The following is a 19,881-nucleotide window of genomic DNA, read 5'->3' on the forward strand; positions in this document are numbered from 1 at the left end:
GATATGAACTCATTAAATCCGAGATACAGAAAAAAATTACAATTTTCTTAAATAATCAAGTGTTTAGAGATGTTTTTCTTGTCCATGCTTTTATCTCCTGCTGAGCTCCCCTTTTTACGATACGCTGAAATCTCTTTCTTGACCTGTCCCCATGTCCCTGCTTTCCCCTCCCACTTCCTCTCTGTCCCTCCTCTCACTCAGCCCTGCCGCCCTCTCTCCCATACTCCCAGCCCTTTCCTGCTCCTTCTGAAAACCCATCTGTGCTGTGAAACTCCCCACCTACAGCGACCCCACATTGCTGTCTGGATCTCACTCTCTCCTTGTTTTCTCAGTTTGAATCTGTTGACTTAGAGGTGTTGCTTCTCCCCTTGCAGCTTTCAGCAAGAGTCAGAACCACCGCGTCTGCCCGGGCTGTTCAAGGATAAAGTTCCTGGGGAACAGGAGGCTCCTGCTGTTGTCTCAGCAAAACAAAGCACTCTCTGCACTCACAGCTGTGTATTAGCAATATTCCAGGTCGAAATGGAACTTCTTCCCAAGAATCCTGCTCTCAAACTCTTCTGCCTCTGTAAGGCTGGGAAAAGGCATTTGGCAAAACCTTTTCCCAGCAATGCTGGGAATTGCTAGTGAGGCTTATGGAAGGCTTGTGCTAGAGGTTGCTTCTGCGCTTTGCCAAATCCTCAGCCCTTTCCAAGGGAAGCCTATTCCATGCATACTGCCCAGCACATGCTCAAGAGGTTTCCCCTTTTGCCTAGCAATTTTCAAGAACGTGCCAGAGATGGTTTTCATAAACATAAAGCCTGAAGAATGTGCATTTAGCAACTTTGTATTTATAGACATATTACTAATTTCGGATTTTGGTGCAGTCCGTGAGCACCCAAGCCACTTTGTAACAAGCAGCAATCTTAGTTACTGACTGCAATATTGGGACATGTCTGTAGCAGAGTGCAGATCTTTTGCTGCCATTCCCGTACCTTCTCACAGGGTCCTTCCTTCTCTCTCAGTGAAACCACCTCACCACTGGTGGATGGAAAGGCACTTCAGAGAAGGAAATACCTTCTGGAGGGCTACAGATGCTTGTACTCAGTGCAGTCGTTGCCCTGGGACTCGGTGGATACTTACAAGAATTGCATGAAGTTGTCTATTTAGAGTATTGGCGATGAGTATTCAAACCCACAGCATCTAAAAACAAGTATAACTTATCCCAGAGACACCTGCCTGATGATTTCTGTGTGGGAAGAAACAGACACTGTGAAAGGGAAGTGGAACATTTTGCCCAAAATGGTATCTTACAGAATCAGATCTTTGCAGTGACAAATGTGCGCTGAACAGAGACAGATTTCACATTTTCTAAATGTGTTCTTAGGCATCTTTGTCATGATTGGAAACACCACAGCTGAAGCTGTCCATCAATTCTGCAGGTTTGTCAGCTCTAAGTGTTTTTGATGGCTGGGCTCTGAGGTCTCTGTTTACCCTGATCTCTTTATTTGTTGCTTACCTGCGCAGATTTCTGTGCCTCTGTGAATCCTCATTGATTTTCCTGGGAGTGAAATGTCATTGCTGCAGCAGGCCGTGTACATCAGGTCTATTGCAGAGTGGGATCGTTAGGGCTCTGTGTAATTAGCAGTGCTACTAATGTACCCTGGAATGCTTTCTTCTCCAGGGGTTGGCCCTGATTGTCTGGGTTAGCAATTCCATAGGCTCCTAGCTCTGCACTGGGGTCTCACACAGCCTCCAGTGTGTTTATCCTCACACAGCCAAGGTGTGGGAAGCGAGCACGGTACAAACCATTCCTAGGTCAGGTGTTGGAGGAGCCTGCACAAAATCAAGATGAACAAGGAATTGAGCCCAGGACTTAAGTGTCAATGGCTGAAATGGGTTGTTAGATAGGACCACCTCATAGGCAAAGAAAACCAGGATACAGTCTGATGGAGTATGAGATTTTTGCAAGATGAACACAGAGCTTTGCACCTGTGGAGATCTGATCTTTTTAGCCCTTACCTAAAATTGTCCTTAAAAAGATTGAGTTATTTTGGTGTCATGCAACTGTGCAGTGTGATGGGGCTGCTCTGTACTCACAAATTAAGTAAATGTATGCCTGGGATATGTGTATATTTTACTTCTAAATATACAATAACAATCACGGTGTCTGTTGAATTCCATCGATTACCTATATCTTTCTTTTCCCCCATGTTCAGTCAGGCTGACATTGCTTTAATCCTGTAACAATGGCGTCTGATCATACACATCTGCTGATTTCTATGCAATAATCTACTTTTTAAAATCCCACCCTAATTTACATATTTTGTAAAGTTTTCTCTTTTTTGAAGTTTCCTGGTGAGATACTTCCTGTTCAAATGGAGGACATTTACATCACACGTCACATGAAATTTCCATTTATAGTTAGCTTTCGAGAGCTAATAAATTCCAGTAACAGTTAATTTCATTAACCGTTCCTGTCACACAGCCATGATGAAGCACCCAAACTCAATACTTACCAAGCTGTTGCAATTCGGACTTCCCACACTTTAGTTAGCACCTTACAATCCTGATCCTTAACTGAACACTTTACAATCCTGATTCTTAGCTGACTTGAAGCTGTGAATCTGACCTGCATGTCAGGCAGGGACCTGGGCACACATTAGCCTCTTCCAGGGCATCCTTGGAAGGAAACCTGTGCATGTGGGCAGGAAGGGAGCTGTGGTATGCTCCTGCAGGTTTTCTCATCTGTGTGACTGGAGGACCAGCACTCTGAAGGACATCATGAAGCTCACCTGTCCTGCAGTTGAGGTTCAGCGACAGCACGCACACTAGGACTGCTCTGCACATAGAAATATTCACTATCTGGAGCTCCTAACTTCCCTGAAGTCTATGTAGGTGCAACTTTGCATCTTCCCCTGGACTCTCTGGCAGGGAGAGTTGCCCACCTGTATTCCCCAGCCACAGGGGTCAGGACTGGTTTCCTACAGCTGCACCATTGCCTGGTGGCCTCTCAAGTGCAGAGCTCCCTATTTCCAGCTTCCAGTGGAACTCAAAGTAAACAAGTTGGTTTCAACATCAATCTCTCTTAGTTTCAGTCAGCACAAGACATTTGTGTACTTTACTTGGTGGGATTTAAGATATCTCTCCTTCTGCCCTGCAGTTCTGCAGAGCCCCATGTCAAAACCAAGCCATCTCTTCTTCTCACACAGGCAGCATGCTTTTCCCTTGGTTGGCTCCATAGTAGAGCAGTAGCATCCTAGCACAAAGGCACAATCCTCTGCCCTTCTCTCCTGAGCAGTCTGCCAGTGCTGTAGTACATCCCCCAGCTCTCTCCAGGACGAGGAGCTTTAAAGATGCACCAAGAGCCTGCACTTTTTCTCTTTTCTGCAGGAACCCAGCACTCTCCAGGCAGCTCTCTCCCACGGAGGAGCTGGAGAAAAGTGATTGCCTTTATCAGATGGTCATCATACAGACTCCAGTTTAGTGCTCCTCTGCAACTAGATTTCACCAAAAACACATTAACCAATTACACAAATTGGCACATTAATCAATTGTCATTAACTGATACAGGATCTAGCAAATGAATAAGCTCCGTATTGGTCATCTTTAACCCTTTGTATTAGTGTGGTTGTAGCTATCTGTGACATGTACTAATGCAACATGCTTATGCTAACTTCTATTTTTTTATAAGCTCTTCATAAGCCATTTATAAATAGAAGCTTAATATGAAGTGTGACAGATCTCTAATCTTTAGACTCTCCTTAGCCCTCCAAGCACTTCCTTTCTGGAAATACAAAATATATCCAGTATGCCCTAGATATTCTCCATTCTTGCTGATGACTTTAGCTCTCAGCCATTGATTCTTTCCACTTCTTAATCAGTGTAAATAGATCAGTGCTGTAACCATATTTTACTTAAAAATTGTAAAAGACATATAAGATCAAAGGGACATTGAATTGAAATGATGAATTGAAAATATATTTTGTTGTTTATGTGATGCTGTGAGGCAGAGGGTCAATATAATGGAGACAAAAAACCTATATTCCTTCCCCATTACAATAAAGAGGACTGGAGTGAATTATCTACTGGAAGGTACAAATACTGAGAAAATACTGTGCATTATTTATGTAGTGTCAGTACTTTGTGACATTCTCTGTCACCTAAGGCCACGGGTGTAATGGTGCCCCTGTCACCACTGAGCAAACACTGTGGCACCAAATGCCTAATTCAGGGTTACACAGCAAATCAGTGCCAAAATGGGGGATGGAACCCTAATATCCCATTACAAGGAAATTTTTATGAGTCTATACTGAGTTTGTTTGTTTACTTCTGTGGGGGAAAAGCCTTCAGAAAAAGTGATTCAGAGTCTCAGGCGATATGGAAAATTTAGAATTAATACCTCTTCATTTCAGCTTGTCACTCAGATTTTGTTGAGCCCAATCCCTCCAGCATTCAGTGTGTTTTACTTTGACTTTGAAAGAAGTAAAGCCCTGTAGTTACTTTTCACCCTTTTCTTACATTCAGCTATGATCACTATAATAATGTTTGTTTCCAGGCAATTAATATATTGATATGCATTCACAGATAAGCACCTCTACTGTGTTTCTCACAAAAACTAGAACACCTGATGTAGAGAACATCAGGTGCAGAACTTGCAGGATTTAAAGCATAGCCAAGGCTAATGGCTGCAAATTGTAGCCTAACCTAACACTTTCTCAGCCACAGATTCCTCCCCCTTTTTTTTTCTCCCTAAAACTTTTGCTGTTGCGTCACTGATAAATAGCAGCCCTTTGCTCGGTAATATATTCCTTCTGTATTTAAGGATTTGCCTTCCTACCCATTAAACCTCTCCTCATCAGCATTTCTTTTACTTTTCAGAAACAAATATTCAGTATTATAGGCTAGGAGTTCTTTTGTTTTCCCCTCATAGATGTAAAACCCTGGGGGATTTAAGTATCTACTTGATAGGCTCACACAATCTTAATCAGCCTATAATGGAGCTAATGGCTGTTTGTCATCCTTGGAGATATAAATTTCCTGGTGATGTCTACTGCAGTCAGTACATGAAGTATGCTCTGACTGCCAGCAAGGTCTAATAACCAGGAGAAGGGCAGCCAGCTTCATTAGCGAGCCTGAGACCGTTCCGGCTGCTTTTCTGGGGAACTCTGCTTTTTGAATACCGAGAGGGAATAATGGATAATTCCGGTAAGTGAAATAAAACAGATCTTCATTCTTAGTGCAGCTACGGGGTTCGTCTGTATCCTCTCTCACTTGCTGCAGGAGATGTGTTTCTTTAGCCTCTGTGGCTTCTTCCTTTTAAATGTCCTTTATTAAAGCAAATTTTTATGTCTAAAATGTGACACACTTAAGTTGTTAACCCCTTGACAGTCTGGTTTTTCCTGCTCTAAGTCTGTTTACTGGAAATGTGAACCTAAACCATAATGTATGATCTGCCTTTTTAAGGCATTCCGTGTTATTTTGGAAGCTATAAGCAGGAAATGTGGCAGGAACGGAAAATGCATGTACTTCAGAGAGAAATATCTCTCACAGTTTGAAATAGGTGTGGATAGGTAACTAATAAAGCTAACAAAAAGTAGATAATGGTTAGCTTACATTTGTCTTATTTTAAGGCTGGCTCTGTTTTCTCTGTATAATGCCTTACTCTCTTTCATATTTAGCACATAAAATACTGAATATATTTGCACTTTTTATTTTCTTTGATGTTCCAACTTTAGATCATGCATTTTCATCCCAAATAATGCACTTCACGGTTTCTAAGGAGGCACGCACATAATTTCATCCGTGATGAAATGCATTATTTGCATTTCACTTTTGCATTACCTTGTATCACAAGGCAGAGAAAAAGAAGAGCTTTTTGGGACAGGTATTTTGCATGCTGCTTTGACTGCTGTGAAACTTGAACATGTCAAGATCTCACAGATTTATTGGTACTAGTGCAATACATGTTAAGAGACACAATCTGCAGTAGATTCAGTGCCCTTTCAAACTTGCTCAGATCATCAGATTTGTCTAATGTTGACCTTAAAAGTGACAATCACCTCTACAGTGTGTGGCAAGGCTTATTCTACAGTAGGTTTCAGTGATTTTGGGGGAGTTGTGGGTGTTTTGGGTTGATTTTTTTTTTAATAGTAGAAGCAAACTCTTGCTTATGTCTGCTGAGCTGTCCAGGTCATTCTCATCTCACATGTATCATTACCAGTTTCTGTGACAAACAGATAAGAGGGTCTTGCTGCCTTTATTTCTATAAAGTTCAAGACGAAGGAAAAAAAAGTTTTCTAGAATTTAAGATGTAACATCATGGAAAATTACATTGCCAGCATCCAAAAACCTGACATGGTCCTAGTAAAATGTTCATTTTTGGAAATAAATAAGATTAGCAATACTCTTTGCACTTTGTGCTTTGGCTAGCTTTTAAGAAGCCTTAACATAATAAATGATAATGACTTGAGTTTGATATTGCATGACGAGGCAGAATTTTCTGCTGGAGGAGAAGGATTCTTGCTCTCCGACACGGAATGTCTGTGGGCAAGAGATACCCTGGCAGGCAGAGCTGCTAATTCCTCCAGGTTTTTACACTCTTCAGCATCAACAATTAATACTACTGAAGTCTTGATGGAGATTCCACTTTAATCCAGCTATAAGAATCTGTTCTGGAATGAGTCACATTTATTTTAAAGGCCAGTTTTGGGGGGATGAAGAGGGAAGCTAGTGTCTGAAAACCATAGAAACAGATTTTCCTCTGTGTGGGTTTTTTTTTTGTTTGGGGTTTGGTTTGGGTTTTGTTTTGTTTTGCTTTGTTTTGTCCTAAGGAAGAATCCAGTTTGGTTACTATCTGCAAAAAGTTAAAATAAGGCTTGATGTCAGCACAACTTACCAGCTATTCTCAAAGCTTCTTATAACATTAGTTTGCTGAATAACTCCAGATATTTCTTTTTCTCATGTGGAAACAGTGACTGATGCTTTCCATTTTTAGAAAACAACCTATATACCATTGAAATTGGTTAAGGCAATCCTTTCAGACAATAACTAAAATCTAGTTGTAAAAGAAAAACAAAAAGCCCCAAACCAATCCAACAACAGATGAAACTAAGCTATATTGAAGACATCATGGCAGAGTGGAAGGCTGTAATCAAGTTTTTTCCATGGTTACCAGTGATCTTCCTGCTGCCTGTGGTCAACTTGCCCCAAACCCCCAGTGGGTTTCAGCCCCACGTGGAGTATGGACATGCTCCCTTCTCCAGGCACCTCTTCTAAGAGTCCAGCCACTTCCATACTTTAGTGGTATGGGGATCACACCCATTTCCAAAGAGCTTATAGAGTGCTGGGTAAACACAGCCAGGTCTGTAGAGGAATGTTTAGGGCTCATGATCCCTAATTGGGATGCCACAGTAGGGACTGTGCAGCTGAATACTTTTGTATATCTGGCCTGTCCCTCTGACATCTACAGGGATGTGAGAACACCTCTGAAACCCTTGTGGTGTCATCTGGGCACTTATGAGATCAGAGAACAGCAGGATTATTTTCATCCCTAAGCCCAAATGCCTGATTAATTTTTTCTTCAGCAGCCAACTAAAATGTAAACACACTGATGTATATAAACTGGATACCTGCCCAAATTCTTCCTGCAGAAATGCTATTTCTGCCAATACAGAACTGCAGAATATTAGCAAAGCTGCCTGTTTTAGCTACTGAGTGTTAGAAATAACAATTTGGTATCAGTGTCAGTGAATCAGGCCTCTGTTATTAAACTCATCATGCTGCTGAAGAGACTTTCAAAGTCAGACCATGGATAATTGTTGGGCAAAACTCCATTTTCTGCTCTGCATAACAGAAATATCTCTGTTATTCATCACTCGTCTCCTCTGCCATCATTAAAATTTTTTTCTGGCCAAAACTGTCATTTAAAAAGATTGGTGTTTCTAATAGGTCACCTGTGTACACTTTTAGCTGTTACGGTTGATGCCATTTTGTGGGGTTTAGAAAAAAGTCCTTTACTTTAAGTGTTAGATTGCTCTTATTTTTATCTGTGTACCGAGACAGCTCCACATAATCGTTGTCTCGTGTGTTCTTTTAAAAACCTTTCCTGGAATAACAATAAAATATTCATCCGTGTAGGGCACAACAGGACAGTTCCAGTTGTATTTTTTGCCTATTTTGGCATCAGCTGTTTGTGACAGGCTGTCTGCAGGTATTCAGCTGCAAGGCTGCCTGCTGCTCTCGTCAGGGGAGGGCAGCCAGCAGCCTCCTCTGGCAGGTCCTGGGCTCCAGCTTTGCTGCACACATCTACTTTGGGCCGAACACATGAAGCCTGGAGACAGCAGTGATGTAACAAAACTCATTTTTAAAAAATAGGAAGGTTTGGAAATAACTTTTGGGCGGGGTGGGGGGTAAGGAGGAAGCATATATAAAAGCAGCAAGAAACTTGCAGTAGCAAGAAGAAAGAAGCTGTGGAAATAGAAATGCTCCCAAGTGATGCATTTTGAGGGGGATTTCCTTTAAGGAGTGACATTAGCAACATCCCTTCCCCCAGAGTTCCTAGTCAGCTGTGTCCTGCTTGGACAGGCACCTCGCCTTAAAACAGACAAGTGTTATACATTCATTCTTACCAAGAAGAATGCCAGTGTGATGTGCCAAAGGCTTGGGGGAAGAATCTCATGGGGGTGAATGGCATCACAGTGATCCTGTGTCATGCATACCATACCAGTAGTGAATAAAACCAGGAGGCCTTGTTTCATGTTTCTTGGGGATTTATATGACTTCTTTGCACTTGGAATATTATTTTAGCAGTAATGAGCTAGCTGTGGTTAATTGTTACCCTGAATTATGTAGGTTCTGCAGCTGTGGCTGCAGGCTATGCCTTCAAGTAAAAATGTGTTTTAAAGGGACTGGAGGTCTTATCTGTCCTATAGCCTATCTCTGAGGAATATCCAGTAACAACATCCAATTTTATATTTGACCTATAGTGAAATTTAGAGCTTTCCATTGAGGTGAGACTTTAACTTGAAGCCTGAAATGCTGTGGGATGGGGAGGATAGCAAGTGGTTAATTTAGCCTTCTGCATGACATCATGTGTTCACAGGAAGAGTAAGAGACACAGGAAACTGTTTGTGGATGGAAATTCCCTTGCTTTTGAACTAACTGGTCATTTTTGTCTTTCTGTAAGTCAATAGGACTTATTTAGCATCCTTTACATGTAAAACTGCTGGGATTAAATGCTGGTTAAGGATTTGATGTTACAGATACTTTGTTATGTCTTACCTGATTTCGAGGAAAACAGGGTACATCTTTCTAAAACACAGAGGAGAAAAAATATAACAGGCAGAAGAACAAAACTGGGAGGTGGATTTATGATCCTGATTTCTCATCAATTCATAGTTTTCAAAATGAACTAATGAACTGTGCGCAGAACTAGGCGAGCTAACAATCTCAGTGAGTTGTAAGGTTCATTTGTTGCCCAAAAAGGGCTCTGAAATCCTTTGGCCATCTAAGGCTTAAGCTCCTCTGAATTGTCCCTCTGAATCTGGAAACCCATTAACACAAAACCACTTGCAATGGAGACGGTGTCACCACAGGTTTGTGAGTCCTTGAGACAATTCCCAACTCCAGCAGCAAAATCAGTCACATCCTTTAGCAACTTTTGTTTTGATCTTTGATGGTACCTTATCCATTTTCTCCCAAAATGCGAAGGTGCTTTTAGAGGGGACAACAGCACCTCCTTTCTCGGTCCCACATTTATGTAAATGCAGCTATCCATGCCATGTTTCTTTTATTGGGTCCATTTGCCATGTTCTATAGATCACAAAATGGTTTGCTCATGGACAATAAAGTAAAAAGCAATTCCTTTATACTATATTGTGTATTCTAGTTTGCCTCTTATTTTCACTCATGGCCCCAGCTGAAGTGAACACTCTAATGTATCACAGGTCACTGTCTGCTAGAAAGTTGAATTTCTTCTTCTTGTAATTTTAGAATAATATTTATGGCTTATGTCCCTTTACCCAGAAGTTGGAACAGTGTGCTTATAAATCCATGACCTTGTAAAACATTTCTGTGAGGATTAAACTTCCTTTCTGCTGCTGCTCCCTGTGTTATTTTCGAGTGCCTATACACATAGCACATAGAATGACTATATAGAAACTTGCACTAGAGGTAGCCAAATACCATATAGCAATAAAATGATGGAACATCTTCTAATGTAGAGATAGTCCACCCACCCTGCTTCAAATGGCTCTCTTTAGCTAGAAATGCTGTGGTTCCACTGTGCTGACATGCACTCATGATATTTTAAGCAATTACTCCAGTTGCTGCAGTGCTTCTTTTGGAGAAGCAGCATGAACTCTAGCTGGCTTGGAGAGATGGTATGAGACTGATTTTACTCACTAATAATTTCTGATTCTTTTTTCTGGTAAAAGCTGGCAAGCATCAAACTATCACGTTCTGAGTTCATGCCTTATGTTTTCATCTGCTGGTTGTGAGGCATTTTTGTCCAGCTGCCTTCAGACCTCTGTTCTGTGCTCTGGATCATCACTGCCACCTATGGTGAAGAAGCAAGTGTTGTGCACAGAAGTAGTAATCCAAGTTTGAGAGGCAGCACTTCACCATATGCTTCTAGCAATAATGAAACCAAAATTGCAGGAGCCAATTATTTTGACAGGACAAGAAATCAGTCCAGACAAGGAAAGGTTGTATTAAAAGGCACTGGCACAAATCGTTCCAAGAAAACCAGACTGTGTTCAAGGGGCTTTGAACACCCCAAACTGAGGGGGCTGGAAGTCAGTGGCAAGGGGGAAAGCAAGACTGCGTGACCGAGGAGCTAGGGGCTGATAATAAGGATCTAGTCTGCTGCTGTTTCATGATCATTCATTGTCTCTAACAGTGAGTCTTTTATGAAATGTGATACTTAATTGTGGGGTGATTTGCAGGGATATTTCTTTGGGCTCAAAAAGTAGGCTGGATGGAATTTTACCAAAAAAATCCTCACTTTCTCTATTTTTCCCCTTTGTCTCATTATTTAAGCATTTTTTATACTTTTACATAAAGCGTTTACAAGACTTCTTCCTGAAGTATAATTGGAAAACATAAGTAGCTTAGGACTATAAGAATATCCAGCAACCTTCTCCTAGCAGACAAGAGTAAATCCTGAATAAACTGCTGAGTTTGTCTCTAATAACTCTTGCTGGCAAGGGGGGCCCGGCAGTCTCTGGGTGAGTGTGGAGTATCAAGGCCAAAGTGAGTGTCCCCAACCAGTGTCCTATGGAGAGGCAGGTGTTGGAGGAGACTGGGAAACTGGATTTGTTATCCTAAACACATGGAGCTGTGTGTGCCTGACTCTGGGCACAGCTCGACACCAGAAGGGATGTCCCATCTGCTGCTGGAGATGCAAGAAAAAGGAAGTAGCCATTTGAACAGACCTATCACCTTTACTGCAGATACTGGGAGAACTGAGGCTACTGTGGTTTGTATTGATACCTGTACAGAAGCATCCTCTCCAAGAAGTGGGTGCAGTGGTACCAGCACAAGGACTTCTTGCACAGAAGACAAGAAGGGGTGATTTGTCTGCTTGCCTCCCAGAGGAGACAAACTTAACCCAGACTTGTCAGCAATGAGGTACTGAGTTGCTGGAAATATATGAGTCAAATAGTGGACTTGAGTTAAGAATTAGGTCCCTCTTAACATCTAATTTTCAAATAAAGCAAAAGGCTAGGAGAAAAAGAATTGGCCAGAGCCAAATATTTTCTTAATCTTAGTTTTCTCTGCAGCACCATTCCTGTAATGTTAACTATCAGAGACTGCTTATTTTTACAACTTATTGTATGGGAAATCCCCTTTAAATGTATTTCTGAAAAGCAACAGAGTATTTCATGACAATGACAAAGGCAACCCTATGTCTCTGCAGAGAGGCAGGCACAGTGGGAGACAAACCCAGAAACAATTTTTTCACTCATGGCTTGACCATTGCTAGAAGGCATGCACAATGTAGTTCCAACACAAATATGACAGCAGCTGGTATTTCCACAGGAGACAAAGTTGTGATCGATTCGTCCTAGCTCCAGCTCCTGCTGACTCACTAGTCCCTTCTGTCCTTCTCACTGGGACTTGAGTCAGTCCAAAAAACAAGAGGAATTTCATTATGGAGGCTTGCCTGGAAACCATGTGGAGAGATGAACTGAAAATATGGCGATCTCAGGCATAAAATTTGTGCTGCTGGGAGCTGTTTATTGACATTTAAATTATAGTTCAGCAAGACTTTGCTATGGCCTTAATGCCAGAGAAAATGGTTTGTCGATGGAAGTAGCCTATGGAGTTCATGACTGTGATTTTATCACAGCAAAAAGCTATATATTGTAGCTGCTTTTTTTGTAGCTGCAGTTGTTCTATGTCTCCTTTTTCTTCTCTGTTTCTGTTTTCATTGTTTAATATTATTAAAATAACTTACATGACACATTATTCTGGTTTAATTTCAAGTGAAATTTGGCAACTTCTACTGGTGAGATAAGGTTTAATTGCTCTTGGCATTTTAAAAAGAAACGCAAACGACAAAGATATTAAACTGACAAATTATGACAGCTCACATAACACTTTTTACAATGGATTTTTTCCATGCATTTTTAATACCCAGAATAGTCAGCCTTAATACTACCATATTTACAATAAATCATTATTCTAATGGAGACATTTTGCTTTGTCAGGCAATACACAATCAGCAGTTTTCAATAAAGAATCTGAAAACTGTTTAACATTAATTCTGTGACACCAACTCATAAAAGCCAGACAATTTATAAATGGGGCCAATATGCTGCCCTTAAAATGGGATATTAAGGAATAATTAGAGCACAGTAAGGGCAGGTTGCCAAACGTAACTTTTAAATTCCCCAGTTTGTATCACTTAGCACAGTGATTGTAATGTATTATATGCCTTCTGTAAGGCATAAACATGCATTTCCTACAAAACAGCTCAAGGCACCAGTAAGAGGTTGAAGTAGCTGTTTACTTTGGCATGAGTGGCTTCAAGAGGCATAAAGCACCACAGAATTTAGGAACAATGGCTTTGGGGTTAGAAAGAGAAATGGGCAGCTGTGGTAGAGTCCTCTTTTCTCAGTTTTTCTACAAAACTTGACAATGTTTTATTTTTCTTTGTTTGTTCTCTCCTTTGGTGCCCCGTGAAGTCCGTGTGTGCTCTGGGCAGCGGGAGGTCCTTGAGGCAGCTCTGAGCACGTTGATAAGGTGGGGTGCCCTTTGCCCAGCAGACAATAATCTGAGCCCCTGAACAGCGCAGCCACATCAGCACTGGGGGCTGGACCTGAGCCAGCTGGGGTTGGAGGGGATGGTTAGGTGGGTCTTGCACAGCATCCAGCTCTGAACAGCCACTGCTGTTGTAGCTCGAGCTGGAGGATCTTTCAGCACTGTGCTGTTAATTGATGCCAACAGACCTTAGAGCCCACCCCTGCCCACGGCTTTGGAGGTGCCATCCACCCTGATGAACTACCTGTCTTGTTTAGAAGCTGGAGAAGGTTACACAGTGCCATGTGAGAACATCTTGGCAGTTCCTGAGGTTAGATAGTCTAGGTAGTGGGGAAAAAATACTTTTTTTAAACCTACATGTGGGAGGTTCTCAGGCAAAAGTAAATGTGATGAAGTCTTGAGCAAGGTTTTGAGGTTCCTGAAGATGAACAATTTACTTTGCAACATCTAAGGGTGATGAGCAGTGCATTATATTATTCTATTGTCCTCAAAATAATGTAGTATCGATATCATTCATAATGCAATTCATAACTCATTCATAATGCAATATCTATCAACATTCCTTGTTTTAACTGTGGATGTTGTCACCTCAAGACAATTCTTTAACTCAAATACTAGGGGAGATGAAGTAGCTCTACACAAAGCTCTTCATTCTCACACAAGTTTCTGTCACATTTGCAAACCCTCAAGTTCTCTAAGTGTTATGTATATTCTTTTATACTGTACCTTAGGAAGCCTGAGTGCAAAGAAGAGCAGAAAGGTGTAAAAGTGGCAAAGTAGATGTACTGCTCAGCACCATTAGAGTCTTATTTTGAGCTGCTGGAGGAGCTAGAGTGGAGCCAAAGTTATTTCCCAAGATGTTATCTTCTCCCGGGGAGGAATAAGAAGGATGATTGTGGGATTGCCTTCCTCTCTCAGGTGGTAGCCTGCCTACTGCTCTGCTCTGCCCTGCAGGTGAAGAAGTCAGTGATATGGCACTTAAGCCAAGGGGGCAGTTTGTGCAGCTATGGTTTAAGAACACTTTTCTGAGGGTAGTGTTTTTCCACTGCACTAGTAACGCTGGGTGTGCACCAGTGAAGTCTTGAAGTCTGCTTCTCCCCGCAGCCCCTACAGCCTGTTGTGACAGGCTGTAAGCTGCTTTGTGGAATGGCTCACAGGTCTGGGGACAAGATTGGCCTAAGTTCCCTCATCACTGCTTGCAACCACAGCTAGATTTCTCTGGGGTTTTTGAAGCAAAATTTGAAATTCCGAGGGCAAATTCCGCTTTTTTCCCCTTGTAGAGCAGATGTCTCCCAAGTGTTACAGTTTGTGTACATCTTCCAGATGCAGATAGGTTGTGCATCCATTTCAAAGGAGCGCCCTCAGGTGAAGACAGGAGTCAAAATCCTTCCCAGACCAGCATTTAACTACACTTTTATGTCACTGTTGCCTCTTGCTTTGATCTCATTTTCCTCTGCTCTGCCTTTAAGCTTTTATCCCCCGGGCAATATGTGCAACCTCACGCAGCTGATCAGACTTCTAATGGAGAAGGGGGTTGTCACCATGACAGCTAATATGTGCTTGCCTGAAAAACACCACAAATAAACTTCTCAGCACATGGTGGACGGAATTGTGTGACCTCAGGCTTTCGTTTTCTCAGCTTCTGGCATGCCACACTAGTCTTTCACACTTTTGCCTTTTACAGCTTCTCAGGAAAGCACTGAAATGTCCACAGAGTGCAAAAGTGGTGGTTCCCACAGCAAAGCATCTATTGCCTGCTATCATGTTGGATTGGTCCCCATAACTCCTGTGGTCCCCTTCACTTTCACATTCTCATTCTGGTCTGCATGGTCTGTGTGAATCTGCATGACTGGGGATTTTTTTTTTTATTTTATTTTTTTTTAAATTCTTTTCCTTCTGTCCATTTTCACAGTCACAGTATGTTACGGGCAGAATGAAAACAGAGAAAAAGTATTTAGACGATATTAGTAGCTTGGCAACCACGGAGCTTTCCCGTGGCTTTGCAGAGGAATTTGGAGTGCTTACCTTCTGTACTTCCCTTTATCTTGCTAAGTGCTGTGCACCAGAGCTCCAGTTCTGCAACTGATGCCGTGGAAGTAGGCTGCTGTGCTCAAATCCAGGGGTTGTCTGAGTCTTCTGAATCAGTTCAGTGTATGCATTGCTGATTTCGGTTGCTTCCAACAGGGATCACCCATTGGCCATCTCATACTATTTGGAAGGGCGAGTAGGGGAGATACTAACAGTAGCTTGGTTTCTAGGAACAGAAACAAAATTATAAGAGAAACACCTGTATCAAACTGGGCTTCTTCTCAGCTAAGGGAAAAAGCAAAGAAAATTTTCACATGCTCCATGATTTGCCTGCTTGCCAGCTCCCTGGTCACATCAGCTGGACCCAAATGTGAGAAATTAGAGATTCTTTACATAGGTGTGAAAGGACTTCCCATAACTGAGAATGGCCCTTAACCTATTTCAGCTTTTGCTCTATCAAAGCTGACTAGTCCAAGATATTTACTATCCTTAAGCATATCAACATTTCCACTTTGCTCCCAATATTTTCCTCCTATTTCATTATACTAAATCAAATTCCATTACGTGTTCATTTATAGAACAAGCTGTGTTCTCATGATATTTATGGATGGCTGCATCACGTGCTTTATGCAGGTCAAGAGACATTGCAAACACAAAGGAACAAAGATGATTCCCAAGCACACCAAGGCACTCCTCAGCATGTGGAGGACTGACTTGCAGGGGTGACATTCAGCCACTGCACGGACCCTGTAGAGAGTTTGCAGTGCTTAGAGACTCTCAGAGATGGAATGCTGGGCTAGGTGCATCTTTCCTGTGTGTATAGGAGGGATGCAGGTATGGTAGGGAGGCAGGGAGCCTGCTGCAATATGTGTTACAGTAATGGTGAGCAGGGAGAGTACTGCAAAAGAGCTGCAAACAGTTGGCCACACAAAAGCACAGAGCTGACATTTATTTTGTAGCCCAGAGATGAAGCTGGCATAGCTTTCTGGTTTTCTGTTTGTGGTCTGGGAAGGCAACGAGTTGCCTGGGCTCAGGAACATTCCAAAGTTTACCAGGTAAGGTTCACAATGTATCCCCTTGGTGTCCCTTGTGAGAGGACTGCACGCTCTTAAAGAAATTATTAATCTACCTTGCAACAATTTTTAGAGAGTAAATGAGGTAGGCTCATAAGCATTAGCTAGTGAGTTTGACATCAGTTCCAGGCAAAAATATGAAACAGATGATACAGGGACTGAGCCAGAAAGAATTAAGAGATTAAATACAAATACTTTCAATTAATATGGCTTGGAGGAAAAACAGGTTTGAAGGAAACATTTCATACATCTATCTTGCTGCAAGAGAAGATGCTTGGCTTGGTTCTGATTTGTAGAACCTAAAATTATTCAAAACCTATACACTATGTATCAGATGTGTTCTTCTGTGCCCAAATGCCAGGTTTCAAAATACAAGAGTGCTTTGGGAATTGTCACTCACCAGGTATGATTCAGGAGGCATCCAGCAAGAGCTGGTCCTTTGCTCCAGCTGTACTCTGCTACTGGCACTGACTAGCAAGAAAATGCAAAATTATATTTAGGCAAGAAACAAATGCATTCAGTATGGACTAAGGAAAGGCCATATAATCAAGGACAAGACTAAATAGATCATATCTACATATTAGGAGGCTCAGTGCTGAGAGGCAGTGAATTTAAAAAATACTTGCATAGCAGCATTATGCTGGAAGCACATGTGCAACTGCTGAGCTGTGTCTCAGAGAGCTGAGACACTCCTTACATGTATCTGCAGCATTGAAAGGTGCTGTCTTGCTCTGGTTGGAGCACTGGAGTGGCTGCTTCTGGGATACCAAGTAATCTTTGGTGTCCCATGTCTTCCTTGAAACACAAAAACCTGAGGAGGATTCAGGAAGCTTTACAACAATGCAATCGGAGCTACTGCAAAAGAGAATTTTGTAATTCTGAATCTCCTTTGCACCTAACCCTAAAATCCCTTTGGAGCTTTCTAACTATAATAATCCTACATATTGTTCCATTGCTTCTTACTGGAAAATACTAATTTAGACCTCTTAGTTCCCATTTATGAATAAATACCACAAAGATCCCTCTGTAGAGATATATTGTTGGCAACAACAATATATGTTTACATTAATGTGTCTGTATGTATCTATATTATATTTAAATATTGGTCATTGGTGATGCTGAATCTATTTCAAATTTGAAAAAGGAAGGTGACTACTAACTAGCACAAGTAAAAAACAATTCTGCACAACTTACATCAGACAGACTGCTAAGAAGGCTGGAAATTAGGGGTCACAGGTGTTAGAAAGCTGCCAGCAGGATGCTTCCTAATCAAAACTCGGGAATTCTCCTTCCAGTTTTAATAAAGGCTTTGTTTCCACTGGATCATAAGGCTGCTTCTGCCTTAATTGCCACCTGTCAGACACAACAGAACAGCATCACTGGCACATACAAGCCTTGGCTATCCTGCCTTCTCAGCACCAAAAAAACTTCTTGAAATGATGCCTATTATACTGCTTTTCAGTGCACAAGTAGTTAAATGAAATATGTTTAATTCTTTCTCATCACCCCAGAGTCAGCACCAGCCAGAGATCCTGTACAAAGCATTAACTCATGTTACATGCAGGTGGTAAAGCACTAGCGAGAGAGACAGGTGGGGTAAGTCAGAACCAGTTAAATCATTTATATCCACTCACACCTATGGAGGGGCAGATTCTGGCATTTTTGCAGCATCTCTAAAATTAGGCACCATCCCCATTTCTCAGTGTTGCTGCCAGCCTGGCAATGTAGCTGGAACTCTTACATAGCTACAGAGAAGACCATGGTTAAACACTGCCTGGATGTTAGAACTAGCAGGAAGCTTTCACTGGCTAAACCTGACTTTGGGTTACTGCAAGGCTATACTTCCCAGTCTTACTACCATTGCTTTGTGCAGGTGCTGTGGCTTTCTCTTGTGTACTCCAGAGAGAGATAGTTTTCTTAATTTTTTTCCTAATCAAGTAGTTTAAATCATATCCTTCAGTTTTTTATGTCATTCTTTGTGTGGCAGCTAAGAATCCTACGCCACAGGGCACCCCTGCCAGAAGAGGCCTCCTGGGACTAAAGAGCTGGAAGCAGCAGAGTGGGTTGTGGCGAGTGTGAATGCTGTCATTGGAGCAAGCAGAGAGTGTCTGCAAACTCCACAGTTCCTAAAATAACAAGCAGTTCATTAGGCCTTAAATAGACCATGTATAAGATAATACAGTCTGCTGATGAGGGCCCTCATCTGTCCTTCTCTGCACCTACTTAAAATGCAGAAGTTGGTTTTTTTTGGTTTGTTATTTTTTGTTGGTTTTTTGTATTGTTTTTGTTTGGTTTTTATTTTGGGGTTTTTTTGGAAGGAGGACTAGAAACAAGAGCCCAGTCCTATGCCACTATGTTAACAGTACTTTATTCTCCATGCAAAAACATGCCAGTATATCCCCCTAATCCTAGCTGGCAGGATAAAAGTCCTCAAATACCAACAAAAAGATCAGATTATTTCTGTCACTGGAAAGTCAGAGAAGCAGGAATTAATCCCTTCAAGCAGAAAACAATATTGAGTCAAGAACCACCCTCGAGAACCACCCCCTAAACTGTTCTGTGTCCTGCCCAAGCTATTGCATGGATGGACAGAAAGGGTTTAAGGGTTTTTCCATCTAATTGCTGGTGTTGTGTGGGATTTAGGCTGGAAATAGAGATGACAGACAGCCTCAGTGCACAGCACTGTGATATCTAAGCTCATCTCTTGGGAATGGGGACCCTAGGAGAGAGGATAAACTTTTTCCCATGCCTTCTCTGACAGCCCCATGTCGCTTGAAAAGGCTCCTCAGCAAGCACGGTCTTCAGGACTCTCTGGGACTCTTCAAAAGGGGCTGGGCACTATTTCTCCACCAGTGTGAGTGCTAGCAGGGCATTGCTGTGGTGCCAACTACTGTGGTGATACTCCCAGGGGGATGTTTAGTTACCAAGGAGGAAAGCTCCAGTGTACAGGTCATTCTGGTGTGGCTGGGCAGCAACGAAGGAGGGGGTTGAGGATTGTGGAACTGAGAGTTTGTGGATCCAAGCAAATCTCAGTCAAAGGAAATAATTTCTCACAAAGCTCTGCCTGTATTATGCCTGTTGCAGATCTGTTTGCTGGGTACTGTGGGGAAATAGCCACCACACACAACATGTGCATTCTTCATAGCAAAGGGAATGGGAGTCAAGGCGTCAGCTCTGGGTGCAGGCTTTTCTTGTAACCTTTTGCTCACATTCACAAACAATGCCCTATTGTGGTGTTGTTTCCTGCAGATTGTTCTAATAACCACTGAGCAGTGAAGCATGAGCATGTGTTCAGGTTTCTTACATTGAATTCTAATGTGATAAAACATGCCAGCTTTCCAAAGGTCGATAAAAAATGCACAAGAAAGAGAACTGGATAAGATGGAGCACATGGAACTTTGTAACTCTCAAAACTTCGAAGCTTCCTGGAAGAAATGGATTTTATACCTTGGGACACACAATGTCTGCTTTCTTTTCTGCTATTTTATAACTTGTCAGTTATATTGACACATCTCTTCTCTAAAAATGCATAGCCTGA

The 19,881-nt window shown here is 41.9% G+C and overlaps 1 protein-coding gene across 5 annotated transcripts in view; it reads left to right on the forward strand.

The window, feature by feature from the left end:
• Positions 1-19,881, forward strand: part of PHACTR2 (phosphatase and actin regulator 2) — a 127,197-nt gene that overhangs the window by 23,010 nt on the left and 84,306 nt on the right. The window contains exon 1 of one of the 5 annotated variants that reach the window (XM_088161665.1): positions 4,730-5,184. The exons of 3 other annotated variants lie outside the window; for them this stretch is intronic. In XM_088161665.1, coding sequence (XP_088017791.1) covers positions 5,172-5,184 — 13 coding nt within the window. In that variant the 5' untranslated portion in view covers positions 4,730-5,171. Of the gene's footprint in view, positions 1-4,729; positions 5,185-19,881 lie in introns of those variants that run through there. One more of the 5 variants, XM_088161666.1, reaches the window with a different exon arrangement.

Source organism: Sturnus vulgaris, chromosome 3 (genome assembly GCF_052056855.1).
Source record: "Sturnus vulgaris isolate bStuVul1 chromosome 3, bStuVul1.hap1, whole genome shotgun sequence".
NCBI classification, from domain to species: Eukaryota; Metazoa; Chordata; class Aves; order Passeriformes; family Sturnidae; genus Sturnus; species Sturnus vulgaris.